The 18,562-nt window shown below is 40.8% G+C and overlaps 1 protein-coding gene across 16 annotated transcripts in view; it reads right to left on the bottom strand.

Moving 5' to 3' along the window:
- PLEKHM3 (pleckstrin homology domain containing M3) overlaps nucleotides 1-18,562 on the bottom strand; it is a 96,155-nt gene that overhangs the window by 14,946 nt on the left and 62,647 nt on the right. For 15 of the 16 annotated variants that reach the window (XR_010369104.1, XR_010369102.1, XR_010369103.1 and 12 more), the window contains one exon: nucleotides 5,220-5,377. Coding sequence is in view for 8 of the 16 variants with exons in the window: in XM_064434092.1 (XP_064290162.1) it covers nucleotides 5,220-5,377 (158 nt within the window). In the remaining 8 variants the exon portion in view is untranslated. Of the gene's footprint in view, nucleotides 1-5,219; nucleotides 5,378-18,066; nucleotides 18,145-18,562 lie in introns of those variants that run through there. The other variant, XR_010369106.1, reaches the window with a different exon arrangement.

Here is an 18,562-nt window from a genome sequence, read left to right as displayed (position 1 = left end):
ACATGTGCCTGTCTGCAGGCATTTCTGAATTGCTCAGCTGTGAATATCACAGACAGGCCCTTCAAACCCTGAGCCTTTAGCAGAACACAAAGAAAAGGAAAAAGGACTGGCCTGTGTTCACTTACAATACAAAAAAAGTCCCAAAGGCAATCAATGCCTGACACACACGTGCAGCAATATTATTCCAGTTGCCTAGGAACCAAGGCAAGTAGCCTGCCTAGGGAGGGATGCCCACACGGTAAACGAATGGAAGGAAGTTGGCACTAATATGATGTTGATTGAACATTCTAGTTAAAAACCACTGTGACATGAGGCAAGTAAAACCAACCTTTAAAGCTAATTCAATTGCAAAAGACAGTACTTGATGAAAAAGCTGGTATACTTTATTGTTTTCTGTTTACATCTTCCAGATAATATTACTGTGCTACCCCGCACAAACAAAAATAAGACAATCTGGGCCAGAAGATTTTGATCAGTTCTGACAGATTCAGGTGAAATTAAATTACCAAGAGAACTTAACACCTACTTAGGTGTCTACATTTCCTCAAAGAAGTGCTGAGCAGATCACTTCAGAGTGCTTTGAACTAGCTATCAGCATCTGATAAGCTAAACTCTTTCAAAAATGAGGTACTAAACTACTGGCACAACTCAGGTGAGCCTGGGGAAGGCTTTCTAGCAAAAGACAAACCAATCAAAGCAAGAGGGAAAATGATGTACTTTGAGTGATGCCTTTGCCTTGTGCCAAAGCATTTCCTGCAAATACTACGTACTGCATATTTCAGTCTCTCCACCTAACATCTATCTTCAACGTTCTCCCAAATGCTCAAAGTTGCATTTGTGCAGTGACACAGCATCCATAACACAGTAAGCTGTAAGTTTGCACAGCCCCAGAGCCTTTAGGCTTTGTCACTGTGTGCAAAGTACATTCACAGGTCTTATCAGGATGGTGGCCAAAGATTATGGAGGCATCCAAGCTGGTTGATATAGTCAAGTCTGTTCTGTGGCACGTCTATTTTAAACTTGGGCCTTCTGGTTTGTATCTTAAAAGGTCTACATGTCTTAACTGATCAGCAGAACAAATTAACTTAAAGTGAAAACAGTTTAGCCTTGATAAATGAATAAGAACACAAAAGAGCAACTCTCCATGGTTCACATACATCTACAGTAGGAAAAGGAAAGGAATGGATTAAATTGTTCTTAACAAACAAGTAACTTTACCAGCAAAACACAACAAATTTAATTGCCTGTGAAAGTAATCACTAGGATGATGACAGGCAAGACCAAAACTTTATTAAATGGGTAACAAAATCTTAACCATAACTATGATTGCTTAATTATCTGATGGGACAGAAAACATGTTTTAATAAATTCTATTCTCATTACAAAGGTCATTTTCTCAGTATTCCTTAAGATTTGAAAATTGTTAAAAATTGTTCTAAGTTATAAACAAATACAGCCACTACTATAGACAACAGTGCCACTACCCAGACTTCACTTCTGTTGTTGATTGTTGGGTCTTTTTTTAATTTTAGGAGAAAGAAACAAAACCTCTTCCCCACATTAGTGAAGAACAAGCAAAATCAGAGCAACTTGAGGGGAAGTGCCTGCTTGCTAATGGGTAAGGACAGCTCTAACAAGCCAATTTACAGTCAAGGACATTTGAAATCATTGCACAACATCTGTAAATATAAAATAAGTGATATAATATGATAATTTTATGTGTTTACTCATTAAATTTAAGCCCGGGGCAAATTCAGCTGAAGAGATAAAATAGGAGGTAGATGCTCAGTTTGTTTAAGTTGCCAGAACTCCAGCAAAAGCAGAGCTGTGAGAGTTTACGTTAGCTGCAAATTTGGTCTGTGGAATGTGCAATTAATTCAAGAGGCTTTAAATAGTTCTCACAATTTAAAGGCCTTCGAAAACAAGGAGAAATTGTGAAATTTTGAAAGAACCCTGATTAAGTATTATATAAACACGGCTGAGATAGAAAAGAGGCAAATAAGGGAAGAAGAATCAAACTGACTGGAAGAGGCATCAAAAGGATGGGACAATTTTTAAGAAATTGTTTAACTACTGAATCACAGCTTTCATTAAGATCTGTGCAGAATGGCCACCTCCCAAGAACAGCCAGAGAAAGGATGTATCATTAGAAAGCTGATGACTTTGTGAGCCCACCCTTACATTCAAGGCAGCAAACTGTTGCGCTGCATTGTTGAGCAGGATGTAAAGAGCCTGCCAAGCACAGCCCACAGACCCGCTAATTAAGTGAACTGATTGTGTTTGTTTTGGAACCGTTTGCCAACAAAGGAATGTGTCACACTGATTAGTGAGAGAAGGGTATGTAATATATGTGTATTCAAACCCTGAGGAGTGCATAACCCAGGTATTCACTCTGTTTGCCCAAGGACTGACAAAAATGACTCTCAAGCAAATAACCAGACCAAAGAGAAACTCCAGCCCTCAAGAGGGGCCCTCTTTTTCTCTCAGCTGTATCTATCTAAAGAATACCCATCCTTCATAAATTCCTACTGAACACTGTGCCAGAAACTGCTGAGAATATTTTGAAGAGAAACAATCTCTTCACCTCAAAGCTGACCTAAGAGACCATGAGGATGGAAAGTTAACAGCCAACTGAGAACCACCTTGGAATTGTAATGGCCACTCTGACAGCTGTCACTCTTCTCCCCAGAGAGCAAGAAAGGTGAGGGAGGTAGCCAAAAATCCAAATGCCAGCTCAACACAGACATACATATATACATACACACATGCACAAAAGCAGGCTTCACTTTTCAAACATGCAGCAAAGAGCTGAAGTTTGCAAAAGATGTCATGCACTCACTTTTGAATATTTCTAACCTAACAGCCCAGCTTGCTGGTAGAGTTAATAGCTCAAAAGTGAACAAACATTCAAAATGCAAAAAGAAAAATGTGGTCTTCAGAGCTCAGCAGCTCTTTCCTCCTCAACTCACCAGCATCAGCTAGGATACCTGGCAGTCCACTATTGTGAACAAAACATGAATACTGTGCAGTACATAGCAATTCCAGAAAACAAGGATGGAGAAAAGGGAGTTGTAGTCAATTATCTCTGTACACTGTGGACTCAGAATAGTACAACTAAATCACAAATCTGATCTGTTTTACTCAGACAATGAAAAATTTTGAACACATTATCAGAATTTTCAGGTATAATTGCAAGTCTTCACATGGACCTTTCAGGACTTGCCATTCCATTTGCCACAGGTTACTCTGTACATCTCTCTATTTCCAACTGGCCTCCTCACCTTACCTTATCTTGTAGTGGTCAGCACATCTACTTCAGAAACCTCTCTCATCTTCAAGAGATGGAAACAAACACAAAATTCCTCCACCTGGCCTTCTCTCTCACTGCTTTGGAGCTGATGGAGCTGCACAGTAGCTTTACTGTAAAAGCTCCTCCATTGGCATAACTTGCTTCCAGAACAAAAATAAGGAACTAAAATAATCTGGTTAGTTCCATATAGGTGCATGTGTAGTAATGAGATGAGAAAACTAACTAGGAAGGGAAACAGAGAATGCTGGGGATAAAACCAAGGTTTAGTTATAAGGAATACAAAAGGAGTAAGTAGAATGATTGAAATAAGAAAGATAAATATTGGAGAACCTTTCATGCTGATTGTGTTTTAATTAAAACCATTAACAAAGACTGCTGTCTTTGGCATGACATCAACCATAACTTCACATTTGTGAAACATGAACACAAGTCCTTTCTGGCTTCTAACTCACATAAACACAGGAGCTAGAGCAGCTTCTGTTGGCTTGAATTGCTGACAAATTCTATTTGACTCCAGAGGGTTTTGAACTCTGTAATTGCAAGGTATGTCTGATCTCAGCTGAAGGGCAGGGAAACAATATACAGCCAATAATGGTTTTGTGACCAAAAATCCCTGACAAATTTTAACATAAACTTGTATTCCCAAATGTTCCTTCACACTCTCATTAATCTTTTGGGAATATCTTCAATCACCTATTATGCAGTCTCCACAGACATCTTATGTTTTATGCCATCTCTGTCTTTTAACTCAGCCTATCTCACCATGCACCCTAGATGCATTCTTTCTTAAAAACTGTTTATAAACTCAGCCACATACCTTGTTTAGCTTTTATCCACTGCTTTGTCAATACATTTTTTAGAATAAGACTCTGGGAAAACAATGTGCAAACAACCTTTGCAACTCAGATCAGACTGAAAATCTCTTAAGAGTAGTCCTTGGTTACTTGTAATTTAACATCTTTGTGCATGCAAGGGAACCAGATTCTTCAAACCCTTTTAATAGGCTGCTCCTATTGATTGTTTCCAAAGGTGGGTCTTTGTTTTTTTCCCCCTTTTAAATGAACACTTTGGAGAACAAAGTACAATGACTGTATTTGAAACAGCCAAAAAACCAAAACTTATCTGTGGATGAATGCTGTGCTGTCAGATGTACTATCTTTCTGTTAAGGGTGGAAGAAAGTATATCTCCTTTATTCAAAATCCAAGACACTACTGAAAAAGAGTAGTAACACTGCTATGTGGCCAAGTCTGCTTTGGTTTCCTGCATTTTGCTTCTAGGATTCCCATGTGACTCCTGTCCCTGACCTGGCATCCAGTACTCTACATGATCTAAAATAAAGGGTTTTTTTGTTTAGTTTAGAACTCACATACACTCACACTTACTTTGTTGCCACCTGAGAATAACAATATCATTTAAGAAACCCTAAAAATCTTGCATACACAGGCACAGAGGAATAAGCAGACAGAGCAGAGAACTAGCCATAACATTTCATGGGGAAGACACTTCAGAATGATGGTTATTGTTTTATAAGGGATAATCCCTGTACATTATGGGCCCAGTGATACCAGAGAACAGAAAGATGTCTGTGATCACTCCAGAAAAGTAATTTGGCTTTTCAGGACACTTTGCAAACTCAGAAGAGCTTTGGATAAATCGCACAGTGTGATAGTGGGGGCTCTTCCCTTTCTGAACAGCTGTTCTGAGACTTACAGGACCTTGGGAAGTAGCACTTCTCATTTGTTTCCACATTTGCTCATGGTGGCCTCCCTGGAGCAGTGATCTACTGTAGCTCCCCAGAAATGTGCATTAGTGGAATCTAGTCCCTAATTATTTAAATAAAAGGTCACGAGGCTGATAATCCTCCAGGCTTTAACACTCAAATCAAATGTATGACTGACATTGGAGTACCTGCTTGTAGAAATGTCCTCAAAGGGGTAAAGGATTTCTCCATTGTTGCAAATCTCACAGATGAAACCCTTTTGGCTACAAAGGCTGCAGCTGTACACATGAGAGGTGGCAAATTTGATCACCTTCCCCAAGAAAGGAGCCAGCTTTCCTTCAATAACCTGGAATGAGAAGACAATATTGAATGAAACCCCCCAGAAATAACCAGAATGACCTGAAAGACAGACAATACTTATTACTACAGAAATGCAGGTACATTCTGTTGGCAAAAACAAGAGGAAAGTTACTTCCCAATAATTATAGCTCCATCAAAACCCAAGTGATAAAGTAGTCATTGAAACAGCAATGATCTAAACATGAAAACTACTATCTATTTGTAAATCTCTACATGGCAATAACAATATATTAGTAGTCATTTTAAGTACAGCAATGCATTCATACAGTAAGGCACAAAGAAGTAAATAGGAAATGAGTCTAAGGCTTCCACATTATCTCTGACAGCCATGAATACTACCTTACAATTTTCACTTCTTCTTATTTTTTATGAACATATCACAATTTTGGTTGTTTCTTTTCTTTCAAAGTACAAGGTTTTTGCACGTATTTTGTGAATAGAGTCCTGGCTTTAGTCCTTTAGTAGGACTGTGTTTCCCACTGAAAACCATTCAAATACAATGTTCTGCTCCTTGCCAAAATAAATAACTTCTTAGGTAAAGTCTTGAAGAGGAACTTGTTGGGTTTTTTTTTTTTTCCTTTCAGTGTCCAGCTCTCAAATCAAGAAGTCCCAGAGAATCCTGCTAGACCATGAGAAGTGATCAGCACTCCTCATGTTGATGTGGAAAAAATGACCAAACCTTAAACTGCTAACCACAACACTCATCTAAATTTGTGACTTGGAGACAATGTCTCAATAAGGGGTGCTATTCAGGCAAAATACTTTCCATTCAGATCAAACTTCTAGAGACTTTAAGGAATTCTGCTGCTGAAGGGAAGAATGAAGATGGAATAAGGCCCTAAGTGTATATTCTTCTCTTCTGGGCTTCCTGTGGTCTGAATGGCAGCTTGCCAGATTAGTGATAGAAATGTGTCATGGGATTTGATAGCAACCTCCCGTAAAAAGGAAAAAGAATGCAGTAATTGCTGACTGAAGAGTTGCATGGGGCTGTGCCTTGGAACCCAAGAGTGGGGAGTTTTACACTTAAATGAGTGTCAAACTCAGTTCAGGCACCCTTCCCTAAATATGGTAACACACCACTTGTAATTTGGGTTAGATGTAACCAAATCTAGAGAAAGCAGAGATATCAACGCAAAGAACAACAGAGAAGCAAAGGCCAGGTAGTAAAGAAATAAATTTGTGTTCCAGGGCAACTTCCTGCCCACTAGCCAAGAAAGCCACTACTAACAAATACAACTTGAAAAGGAGGTGCATGGGGAGTGCTGGTGTTGATGGCAGTGAATGGCACAGCTGAAATGTGCCCCTTCTTTGCCTTCAGCTCCAGCCTGCTAACACCACCTGCAACAACAGGAAGCAGCAATGTTATTGCTACTACTGCAGATAGGACATCTGCTCATGTCAGAGGAAAAATGACGTTCCTATTGCATCCTGGTATAGGAAGATCCCCTTCAACCGCAATATAAACAATGCAGAGAAGCTGCTGCATGAAATACGAAACTGAAGCCATAGTTCAAGGTAGTGATACTGCTAACCTTCTAACAGATGGTCAGAAGCTAATTTAGCTCCCCTAGGCTAGGGTTTGTTTTTAATTTTGAAGGAAGAAATATTTTGCTTGCAGACTCCACAGTTACAGAGAGGAGACAAGGAAGTTGACAATATTCAATAAACAGAAAGAAAGAAACAGTGAAGCCACCCAGCTAGTGACAAGGCTACAGTCACCCTCCAAAAACCCACTGAGACACTAACAGATGAAATACACATACAAAGATAATAAATGAACCACAATGCATACAAATTTTCCAGAGAATTTTCAGGCTATAGCAGTCACCTCAGGCCACAACTGCTCAGCTTAAAATGCCAGGCTAAAGACACAGTGCAAACAAACTCTCTAAATCTGAACTAATGTCACCGTCAGCAATGATTTAAAAGTTAAATATCTGAACTGAAGTAACATTTTATATAATGTAATAAACACAATTATCATAATCTATTACCTTCCTAAGCATTGGGGGTGAATTTAAAACTACAAGGAACAAAAACTTTCATGTGCTGAAGAGTTCACAACCTGAGCAAGGCACATCGAGTGGGCAGCTGCCCCGAGGAGATGGTGTTATTTGTCCCTCTTTATTTATTTATTTCTCTGGCTTGTTGTAACACTGAAGTGGGTGGGCTTGTTATTCTGCAGACACACAAGGAAGATGATATCTTCAAAGAGCCATGCATGCCAATTTTGCAATGTGAATTACAGGCCATTTTACTGTATTACAGGAGGAAGACAAAATACAGCATCAAATCGATGTTATCACTGGTTTTAGCATCTGTAAATTTTGTGTTATTTTGTTTCATCAGAGACCTCAAGGCTGTGCACAGGCTGATTTTTCCTTGCAGCCTTATCTCATTCCTGTTTGTAGCTAATAAGAATAAAATCCTCATCTCCATTTATGCTATTCAAGCAGAGAGGAAGATTTCTATTTGCTGTCCCAAGTCTACTTGCTGTCTACTCACAGTTTTGTGGTAACAGTTTCACAGTGAGTGCTTCATAGCTTGGGAAAAGGAGCACAGAACATATCGCCAAAATTTTTAAAACTTCTCTTGTTTTAAAACAGTTTAAAACTGCCAAAGGTCCAGAGTCAGTTAGTTTAGACATCCCAGAACCATGATGGAAGAGTCCCAGGATATTCCCAGTTGCCAGAATCTGATTTTGAGTTTCAAGGAAACATAAGTGATTAAAGAATAGAAGTGTGATAGTCAAATGTAATGCAGTATCCAGATATCATGGAAATCATGGGAGGAAAAGAAAGACCTCAAGAGGCTGTCTTGGCAGAGCCACTAATATTTACATCACTCTTTACAGCTGCATCTGTTCCTCAAGTCTTTCAGTGACGAAGACTTCACAGCCCCCATGCAGTCTAATCCAGCACCCGTCTGTTCTCACTGTTGGAGCCACTCCTAAGCTTTGACCTGAACATTTCAGTTTACAAAATAAGTTTATGAAACAGTGAAACTCCGAAATCACACACTACAAGCTGCAGAAAAGTATATCACATTTTACGAGTGTGGCAATTTAGCAAAAAACTAAGTTAAGAGTATGTCAAGGGAACAGAAACCAAAATTTTCACCATTGACTTATCTCTTCAACATAGGGGATGTCTCAGCATACACCTGGCAAAGGATTAAAAATATATGCCTCTCTTAAAAAGAAAAAAATCATCAAGCTGAAATTAAAATTTTGCTACTCAGGTTGTCTTCTACTTACAGCACACATAAAGAGCAAGGTATGTTTCTAATCCAAACTCTTTGCAGAGCAAGCAATTGTTTAATTGGTCAAAACTATGGGTGAGAGGTGGTTAATGATGGCATTCCAGTCAGTCAATGACAGAGGGTACAATGCAGCTTTTTCTTCCTTAACTGGTCAAGGAATCCATCCCAACATCATTGTGGACACAGGGCCATGCTTATCATTGCTGTACCTGGAATACACTGGGGTACACTACTTGGTGACAACAGAAGGAAAACAGTTGTGTCCAGAAGTACAAAGCAAGTTGTGTCTCTGAACAGCCCCAGAGTTCAGATCAGAATCACTGTTCATCTGTCTGGATCAGGAAAAACATTTCTCTAAGCTTCCACAAAACAGAAAGCTATGGCTTTGCACACAGCAGCTTCTGTGTGTGTCACATTAGGAATTGTATAAAAATACACACCCACATGTACATACATAAAAGCCAGCCCTGCCCTCAAAGCACTTACCATTTAAACCAGCAAAGCAAACACTGCTTTTTACAGTAACTGCCACATATCTTCCACCTGAAATGGGACAAGCTGTGTTTTGGAGGAGCCTCCCATACAGGTTCCCTGCCCACACTGCAGATTATCCCTCTGGCCAGAGTTTGGCTGCAGGTGCCAGGGCTGCCAGGAAGAAAGGAGAAACCAGGAAATCCAGCAGGAGCAGCTACCTGCCCCACTGCCCAGCCTCATGAACCCAGCCTGGGAAAGTTCAAGCTGTTCTGAAGAGCATGAGGGGAAGGCAGAGACTTGTCTGCAGCAATGGGAGAAACAAAAGGGGTACAAGTATCTGAACATGTGCTGAAAGGGTGGTGGCACAATTATTTTAGATAATCTCTGAAACAGAGGCTTCTCATACAAGTCAATGCTATGAATAAAGGTAAATCAAACTTTCTTCTTGGAATATCTCTGTGTTCAGCTGGGGACCAGTATAATTCTGAAGAAACAATTGCACAGAATAAGTGAGGTGAGGGGAAAATGCAAGGACTGTCAAACAAGCCAACTCTGGCAGAGGCTGCGAGTCTTTGTGCAGTGGCAAGGCAGGACACGTGCACTGGGTTTTGGGTTTCCTGATTCACCAGCAAGACACAAGACAAAAGGCAGCAGTGGCTGTGCTACAAGTTAAAGCCCCTTTGGATACATCACATTAATATGACTATGAGTACAATGTGTGATCAAAGTTTAACTATTTGTCAGGAGGGCTGCTCACACCCAGAGGCTTCCTGATCATTCAAAGGCTGGAAGTTCCTCATAGCTCCCTTGCTCTATCAAGGTGATGTTTTCACAAACAAATGGACAGCCAGCTGTCCCCAGAGAACAACACCTGCAAAGGCCATAAACCAGAGCATCCACCAAGCCAGAGTGGCCCATTATGTGCAGAACAGGGCTTTTGCTCACAGACAAGTTTCAGGAGCAGCAGGTGTTGCCCAGGGGCCTGTGACCAGAGTCCCTGTGTCTGACCTTCACAACACATTTCTGAGCCACAGCACTGCCCTGTGCTGCAGGAGAGGCACTCCCTCATCTCTGGCACACGCTGCGCTCCAGCTCTGTCCTGCCTCCATCCCTCATCCTGGTTCCCTGGGCTGAGCACAGTGCTGCCAGAAGTCCAGCTCTGAAGGCCCCACTGCCCAGACCCAGCTGTGCCTCCATGCAGCAGAAACCCCCAGCCCCCATCACACACAGCAGGGAAGTCAAGTCACTTTGTCTTCCCTGTTCAGTCAACAAAAACTCCTTGTATGAGAACCTACTTACCAGCATGAAGGAGGATTGCACAAACCAGTCCCATGGGAGAGCAATGTAGTGAACATGGTGTTGCAATATATGCTTTCGTATTAAAAACCAAACTAGAAAAGTGGCCAAGGGAACAGTAGCAGAACTTCTCAAGTCTGTTGAGAGTTTTAACCCAGAGATGGTAACCTAAACTCATGACTTGTAATAACTTTTTGTTTGGGAAATGGAGCAATACCAAAAACGAGGCATGAAAAAAACCCTGTTACAGAACTAGAGTTTGTTCCAGTTCCTGAGAGTTGCTCAAATTATAAAAGACATTAATAGAAACCTCTGGCTGGGAAGTGAAAAGCAATCAAATAGTGATTAGACAAGGCAAGCATGCAACACCCCTGCTAACTCAGGCTGTGTCATTTCCACAGATGTAATATCCCAACAACTTTAGCAGGAACTAGGGGAGAGATGTGTAGAAACAGAAGGACAAATGAGTTAGCTGTAACCCACCAGCACTTCAAGCAACACCTGCAATGGCCTTTCACCCACCTAGCAGATCAGGGCCACAGAAATACCCAAACTTTGCATCATGGCCACATAAATCAGCACTGAAGTCTATCAGATATGATGAACTTTCTGGACAGGAAAGAAAAACAGTACAGTTTTCAGACATTTCTGAGGTCAGTGAGTGTTTGTTTTGAGGGCAGGGCCGCTGTCAGCATTGCTAGATAAGAAGCAAAAGGTACTGAGTAAGACCTCCATCCCTGCAGGAGTCTATGTTGTGAATTTGAGTGAGAGTCATCAAAACCCCTACCCGGTCTGTGCATTTTTATCCACTTTAAAAGTGCAGTAGATGTTTACATAGAATGGAGATCATAAATACCTTTGATCACCCACATTAGGACTGCCAGAACCGACAGTAAAGGAATACAGCTTGCTGAGCCTTCAGATACACCGTTTTGCTCAATGTGAGAAACTGCAAAGGCTAAGAAGTCTAGATTCTCAACAGTGTCATGGTATATTACAACTTCAAAAATAGTTTCTGGATTAAAATACTTTAAAAAATTTTACATTTGCCACTCTGAGTAATTCCTACGTATGATAATAAAAGAAAAATCTGACACAGTCTAAACAAAAAATCCCTTAAAATCCAAGATAACGGAGAATCAATAGAGGAAGGATATTTTAACAGAAGTTATCCAGAATTTAAGAGTAGGAAGATAAACCTACACACATCTTTGGGTAGATATTCTGCCAGCTCTGGCAGAAGGGGCAATCAACCAGAGGCATCACGTAACAGTGTGCCTGTAAACACTGTCAGTTCACTGTGGCTAAGTGATCAGGGAATAAACACTGAGATGGGAGCTCATGAAATGTCCCCAGCGCTCCTGAATCTCCAGAGGGAGACCTGCAATTTCCTCAGGTATCAGAAGCACTGGAGGAAACTCTGGTTATTATCCCATAAAGGAGAACCTGCTGCTACTGCTCTGCCTAAGAGCGTGGCCACCAAGGTTAAGTACTCCAAGTAAAGTGGTAAAAATACTGTAAAACTCAGGTTCTGTATTCCTGCCACTGTGAGACAAGCTAAATTTGCCAAATGGCTTTGTGACCCCACCCTTGTAAATCAGCTTGTTAATCATTATCGTCATAGAGGCGATAAAGTTGTTTTATGAGCCAACACTGAAGCAGCAACATTAACTACTTATGCAGGGACTGGTGTATTTCTCTGCAGATAACATTTATTAGAAGCCACTCTCTTTAAAGACACAGGTTTCCTTCATAACCTCCTTTTGGAGCACTGAGCAATCTGTTCCTCTTATTCCTCCAGTCTGATCTACATGTCAGACACAAGTGATGCCTGGAGGGTATGGGTTAAGTGATATGAAATCCCTAAAGCACCTTGAACTACAGGTTCAAATCTAAACTGGATTGTCCTGGCCTCTCCTCCTGACAGAACAAAATTTATGATTATTTCTCAAGGCCAGACACACACTTGGCTGTATCTGAGAGACAGACATAGACAGAATTTGCCAGGAGGCACTGACGCAATGCAGAAGAGACATGAAAAGCCAAGAGGCACTGAGAAAATGGAAGGGGTGGTGGACATGAAACTCATTCATGATCCCCAATTACGTAAATTGAAGAGATAGAAAGTACTTTAATTCAGAGGAATAATGTCACAGGCATGTCTGGCAGAAGGAAGCTACCTGAAGGAGCAGACAACAATTGTGCACAGCTTTCCACCATCCTCTACAGAAAAGGTTTCTGCCCCCATTGGTTGTTTTCTTTCTACCTCTCCAGAAACAGCTAGTCTGAATCATGCCTTTTCCTAACAAATTCAGAGGTAGGCTCCAGCTTTGCCTGGACTTTAAAGCACCACAGAGAATATGCTTCCTGGACTGAATGAAAGGGCAATAAAATGTCCTGAAGAGACTGTCTTCAATTCACCACTTGGATGCTCACTACCCTCGAAATTCCACCAGTGGAAGCTTTTAGGAGGAGGACTAAACATTCAATAACCTTTCTTCACCTCCAGAACAGATGAGAAATACACTTTTAAAGGAGCTACCAATGATACAAGAAACCAGGTCTACAAAAAACACCTTTAGAAACATCCAGTTTGTTCCTCATCCTCCAGCACAACCAAAACGTCTGACTTGCTTAAAAGCTTCTCACCAGAGAGATACCACAACAGCCCAGTACTCAGGACCCAGTTCCTAATGCCTGCCTCAGATCTTTTGCTGCAATCAGGATCTTTACTTTACACTCTACCTCCTGTCCTTACATTGCAACATCTATTTCAGAAACATTTTCTGACAAATTCTCTTGTCTGTCACAGGTAATCTTTGTCACAAACCAGGACAAGCAAAAGTAGACTGGGGTGCAGGAAAAATACAGTGATTGCATTTCCCTATTTGTTTACTGGATAACAAGCAGGTATTTTCTGCATTCATTAAACATGCAAGTTGGCCATTAAAGCTGAAATGGTAAATGCAATCTCTGCCCCACGAAGATTTCAGTGGGTCAGGACTTCTGTGATAAAAACACAGACTTGGAAACAAGCATGCTACAATATGCTTAGCTAAGGATAATGCAAGTTGCAGAGAAAATAAAGGGAAAACATTCCCTGGCTGGGAAGTTCCCAGTCATTTATATCTAGGGAACAGACAATGCTTGTGGACTGCTAATTTCCTTGAGGATTTTTTCTCTTCCTTGGCCAGATTCTTAACACCACAAATTCTTGTTATAATTTCAATGCACAATTAATCTTTAGTTCAGAGGAAAAGGAAATGGAAGGAGGAAGGATGATCATGAGGTAAAAGTTGCAGAGAGATAGATATCAGATCTTTTGTCCAATATACTAATCAGCTGGCTTTCCTTGCTCCATTTTGACTCCCAGTCAACTCTTTCAGTCTGCCTGTCTTGTTTATTTAAATTACAGGGGATTTAAGGGAAGAATGATCTCTTACTATTTGTGTGCAGAAAACAGCAGTAACTTCAGTTGCGACAGGCATGCTACGGGCCACAGTCCCAACTCCCAAAGCAAGAGTGATACCACCCCACCCTCTCCCTCCTCTTCCCTTTACACCCTCCACAGGTCCCTCGCTGTCCCAAAAGCCTGTTCAGCCTGTGGTACAGGTGGCAGTAGGGTGGGCAGGAGCAGGCGAGCCAGGGACTCCGCTCACCCACTGCTGACACCAGCGCGCATTGTGCTGCACTAACTCATCACCACACAGGGCAGAGAGCAGCCCGAAAGGAAACCCTGCAATAAACACTGCAGAGAACAAAAAGAACCTCACAAAACAAACTGCCAAATAAATCAATCTAAAGCAGAGCAAACTAAGGGAGTGAGATTTGAATAAACAGAAATCAGAAGCCCCCTTTGACTTGTTTGCATCAGGCAGTCTGCACTGATGGCAGAGCCATTTGCTGTTCACAGTCCTTCCGGAGTAAACCCCTAAATATGTTTCACTTTAATTTGCTATTAGAGAGATAGTCCACAAATTAGCCCCTAACTAAAATAGGCACTGGGAAGAGGAAGGAATACAAGGTCAAGAACAAACACTGCTAATCTCTGAAAAGCACACATAGGCAGGGGGCAAGGTGAAGATGGAGTTTTACATTGGCCGGGGGAGAGGAAAAACAAACTGGTGACAGTTCAAGTCAATTTATAGCAGGAGAGAGAGGATGACAAGGTTCCTCCAAGCCCTCCCCCACTCTTCTCATTGAAAGGAAGAAATGCCAGAAATTTCAGCAGGTCTCTGGATGCAAGCTGACACAAGTGAAGAGGAGATGGAATTGTCTCAGCGTAAACAACATGCCTGGAAATCACCTGTGCCAGCTCCCCCGCCAGCTCTGCAACACGACACACACTCACTGTGTTTCAATCGTCTTTCTTTCCTCCTTTCTCCTTCCCTCAAGGTTTCCAGGCAGTTACATGTCAATTTTGTCAAACCCCAAGTTCTCCTGATCTTGTTGCAGGGATGAATTTAGGGTTGTTTTAAGAAAAAGGTATTCAAGCAAAGGTTAAAGGCTGTTTTAATCAAACAAGGTTGAAAGAGTACCAGGAATTTGGCTGGTAGAAAACAGAAAGTGCATTACTTAGCTTAAAAACATACGTGACTCTAAATACAGAAGCAAATATGCATTCAGGCAGAGAGTATATATACACTTTTTTTTTAAGATTAAGCAAGCAAATGCATGCAGAGATATTAACTGACTCTACATGCCCACTGAGCAATATGTTATTTCATGAGTGATAGCACAAAATTAGAAACTTTCCTGCCTTGCATAGGACTGGATCTGGGCATTTTAAGGAGTCCTCCTCTGAAGGATTTTAGAACAAGAAAGAAACATACCAAGAAAAAGGCCAGGGCTACTTTGAAAAAAACCACTGTGAGTACAAAGCATATTTAAAATAAAAATAATAATAAAAAAAGTTCTTCTCTCATCCAAGCAGGTAGCCCTGAGACAGTATTTTATTTCTTGGGAAATCTGTTTTTTCAGGATGCTAGTCCTGAAGCAACACCCAGCTGGCTCTCCCAAATAATCATTTTAAGTGAAGTAGAGCAATGAGTTCAGAGCCCAATCTTTCACACTGCTAACCTGTATCTCCAGTACTGGGCTTTTCATTCTGCACAGCAGAAAATAACAGAAGAAATCTGTTTAGCACAAGGCAGCAGAAATGGGGTAACTTATATTACTGCTGCTGCTTCTACAGGCTGAAAAAAAATTAAATATCTCTGGAGATCTCAACTCAAAAGCTCCTGTGAATCCCTGGCACGACTACTGGGTCATTTTAAACAGAATTTCATTCTAAAAAGCCACACTTATCCCAAGTGGCCTAGATTACATATTCACAAGGAAAAGGACTACAAGTATTTAAAAAGGACTACAAGTATTTAATAAACCCTGTTAAATTCTGGTTCCATGCAGTGCTGAAAGCAGTCCTACTATTAAAAATATCTACTAATAATCTTGCTAGATCTCTACACTTTGCCTGCAATACCTAATTCAGATGAACTTGTCTTCCTGACAGCCACCTGCCAAAATGCTCCTAGCCAGCTCTTCATCCCCTAGCCTGGCTGGCTCTGCCTTGCTCTGCCTGAGAGCCACTCTGAATGACAGCAACTCCCTTTCCCAGCAGAGCTGAGGTAAAAGGGAACAGCCAGGAAGATCACTGCCATTACCACTAATTGTAACCAGAGCTGTCAGCACTTTGAGAATTACACACACACCGGGAATATCAGCTAACCTGAAGCTTCCTGTTCTGCTGAAAGGCACTCAGTGCTGGCAACCTCCAGGGAGTGACAAAAATAAATGATGTGCCAGGTGCTTTAGGATGACCCTGCTTGAGCAGGGAGGTTGGACCAGATGACACACTGTGGTGTTTCCAACCTCACCCATTCTGTGATTCAGTGATAAAGGAGCCACAGGAAAGTAGACAAGCTGTTTAACTGCTGTTGTGCTAGCAGATCTTTTAATACTTATGAAGACAAATATTGTGTGTTTTTCCCATCCTAGGACTATTTTCATATTCCTCTGCTAATATACTTAGTTTAGAACACTGTCAGTCAGGCACAGGACATAAAGACAGCTATTAACATTATGCCATTGTGGTCTAAGATGCATCCTTACATGGTCCATGTAGAGAACTACCTGGTAGTATTACACTGCAGTAACACACTGCAGGACTTACAGCTCTGTCACACGTGCTGTGTCCACCCTTGCTTGGGAGGCTGGAGCTGTGAATCAATGTGTTCCCAACAGTGCTGAACTCTGAGCTGTGGCTGCTATGGCACAGATGATGTGTCTGGCATTTTGCTGCCCTTGTTGAGCACAGTCAGTTCCCACAGAGAATGTGACAGACAAATCTTCAGTCATCTCAGCATAGTCAGGCCTGCCCAAACCTAATTCTCCTTCTCATTTTCCACCTCCTGCCCCTTAAGCAGAAAAAGGGCTTGCCTAAAATTAAAAGAATTTGCTGGTACAGCTACATTGGTAAACCTCTTTGGTAAACAGAAGTTTAAGATGATACAGCTTATATTGAATCACTGAATGACACAAATGACAGCAACAGACTCTCTCATTGATATAACTTGAGTTTGCACTCATGATTTCACAGGCTCAGCTACATACACAAGAGCAGGAAGGTGTTTGTCAAGTACCTGATTTAGTAATACTTCTAAAACTACAGCAAGTCCAAAATATGTTAGCCAAACCCCATTTTTTTCAATCAATACAGCCATATGCACAGGCTCTGTATGGGTTAGATGCTACATCCCATCCTTTTACTGTATCAGTAAAAAGGAGCTGCTGGGCAGGGATACCACCACTGATGGGCTTGGAATTCATCAGGCTGTATGTTACAAATCTATACTAAGCATCTATCAGCAATGGTATGAGGACTGAGTTATCAGAAAAGAAGTTTTACTTCTGAAAAAACCAGCAAGTAAATGGCAAAAGAAGTCCACATCTTGCATTCTTTGCTGTTGTTGGGACTGATGAAACAACTTGTCTAAATCAACCTAAAGCTTTGCATATGAAAAAAGAGCAAAAAGAGCATCTCTGATCTACTTCTTCACTTCTGTCTGGGAGGTGCAATGAAAGTACAATGTGGATTAAAAGCTTGGAGGAGTGAAGGAGAGCTAATGATTTCTTTGCTGTTCTAAGACTTTCTAATCCTAATCTAACAATGTATTAGCCTCAAATCAGGTAGAACTTTTGTTTCATTGAAGCTCATTTTTATTCCCCATACGCTTGTTAGGGAGCCTTATATGCAGAAAAGCTTGAGCAGAAACATGAAGATTTCCCAGTGAGGAATGCTGCAGTGGACCAACAGTCCAGCAAGCCCAAAATGCTCACAGGAGCTGTAATCAGTGCTGTGTGTAATCAGAGTTCCAAACGTCAGAGGAAGATGAAATCATTGATCTGTCAGTAGGGGAGACATCTTCCTAATCCCTTCAGTATAGTATGTCTAGTCTGAAATCTTATAATCCCTTTATTTTATGTTCTGTAACTGTGGATATTCTCATTATGGATACTTAATCCTCTCAAAGATGATACATTTCTGGCCTCAGTGACACTATTGTGGCATTAAACTCCTCATACTCACTGTGTTTTGCAAAAAAGTATTTCCATTAAGGATTTTTATGCATCCCTCATACTCACTGTGCCATATTATTGTGAGAACAGGGCTCTCCTGTTCATCCTTTCTTGCACTATTCTTCACATTATTTGTAGGTTCATCTACAGGTAGTCAGGAAAGTTGATGTGAAGTCAATAATGTTTTAACTAAATTTCAACAGATTAGTTTATCTACAATGTTAAAATGGATAAATTATACAACATTAAATCCCTGTATGGACATACACATTCAGAATGAAAATGGCCTTAATGCAATTTATGTCACTTTGCTTCCAAAGTAAATGGAGATAAACCAAATGAAAGCCACTTATATTTTGAATAACACTATTTACACAGTGATTTAAAGTAATTCAACTCATCTTTTTAAATTCCTATATTTTGTCACTTCATTATTTTTCCCTGAGTGTTCCTGTATAAACAAGTCTTCAAATTACCATCTTTTAAAATCAGCCATCTTGCTCACAATTTCTATCCCTGACATCCAGTAATTTTTGCCCTTATGTGGATCCTTTTAATTTTA

This window comes from Passer domesticus, chromosome 10, assembly GCF_036417665.1.
Source record: "Passer domesticus isolate bPasDom1 chromosome 10, bPasDom1.hap1, whole genome shotgun sequence".
NCBI lineage: Eukaryota > Metazoa > Chordata > Aves > Passeriformes > Passeridae > Passer > Passer domesticus.
This window is presented reverse-complemented; position numbering and strand designations above follow the sequence as displayed.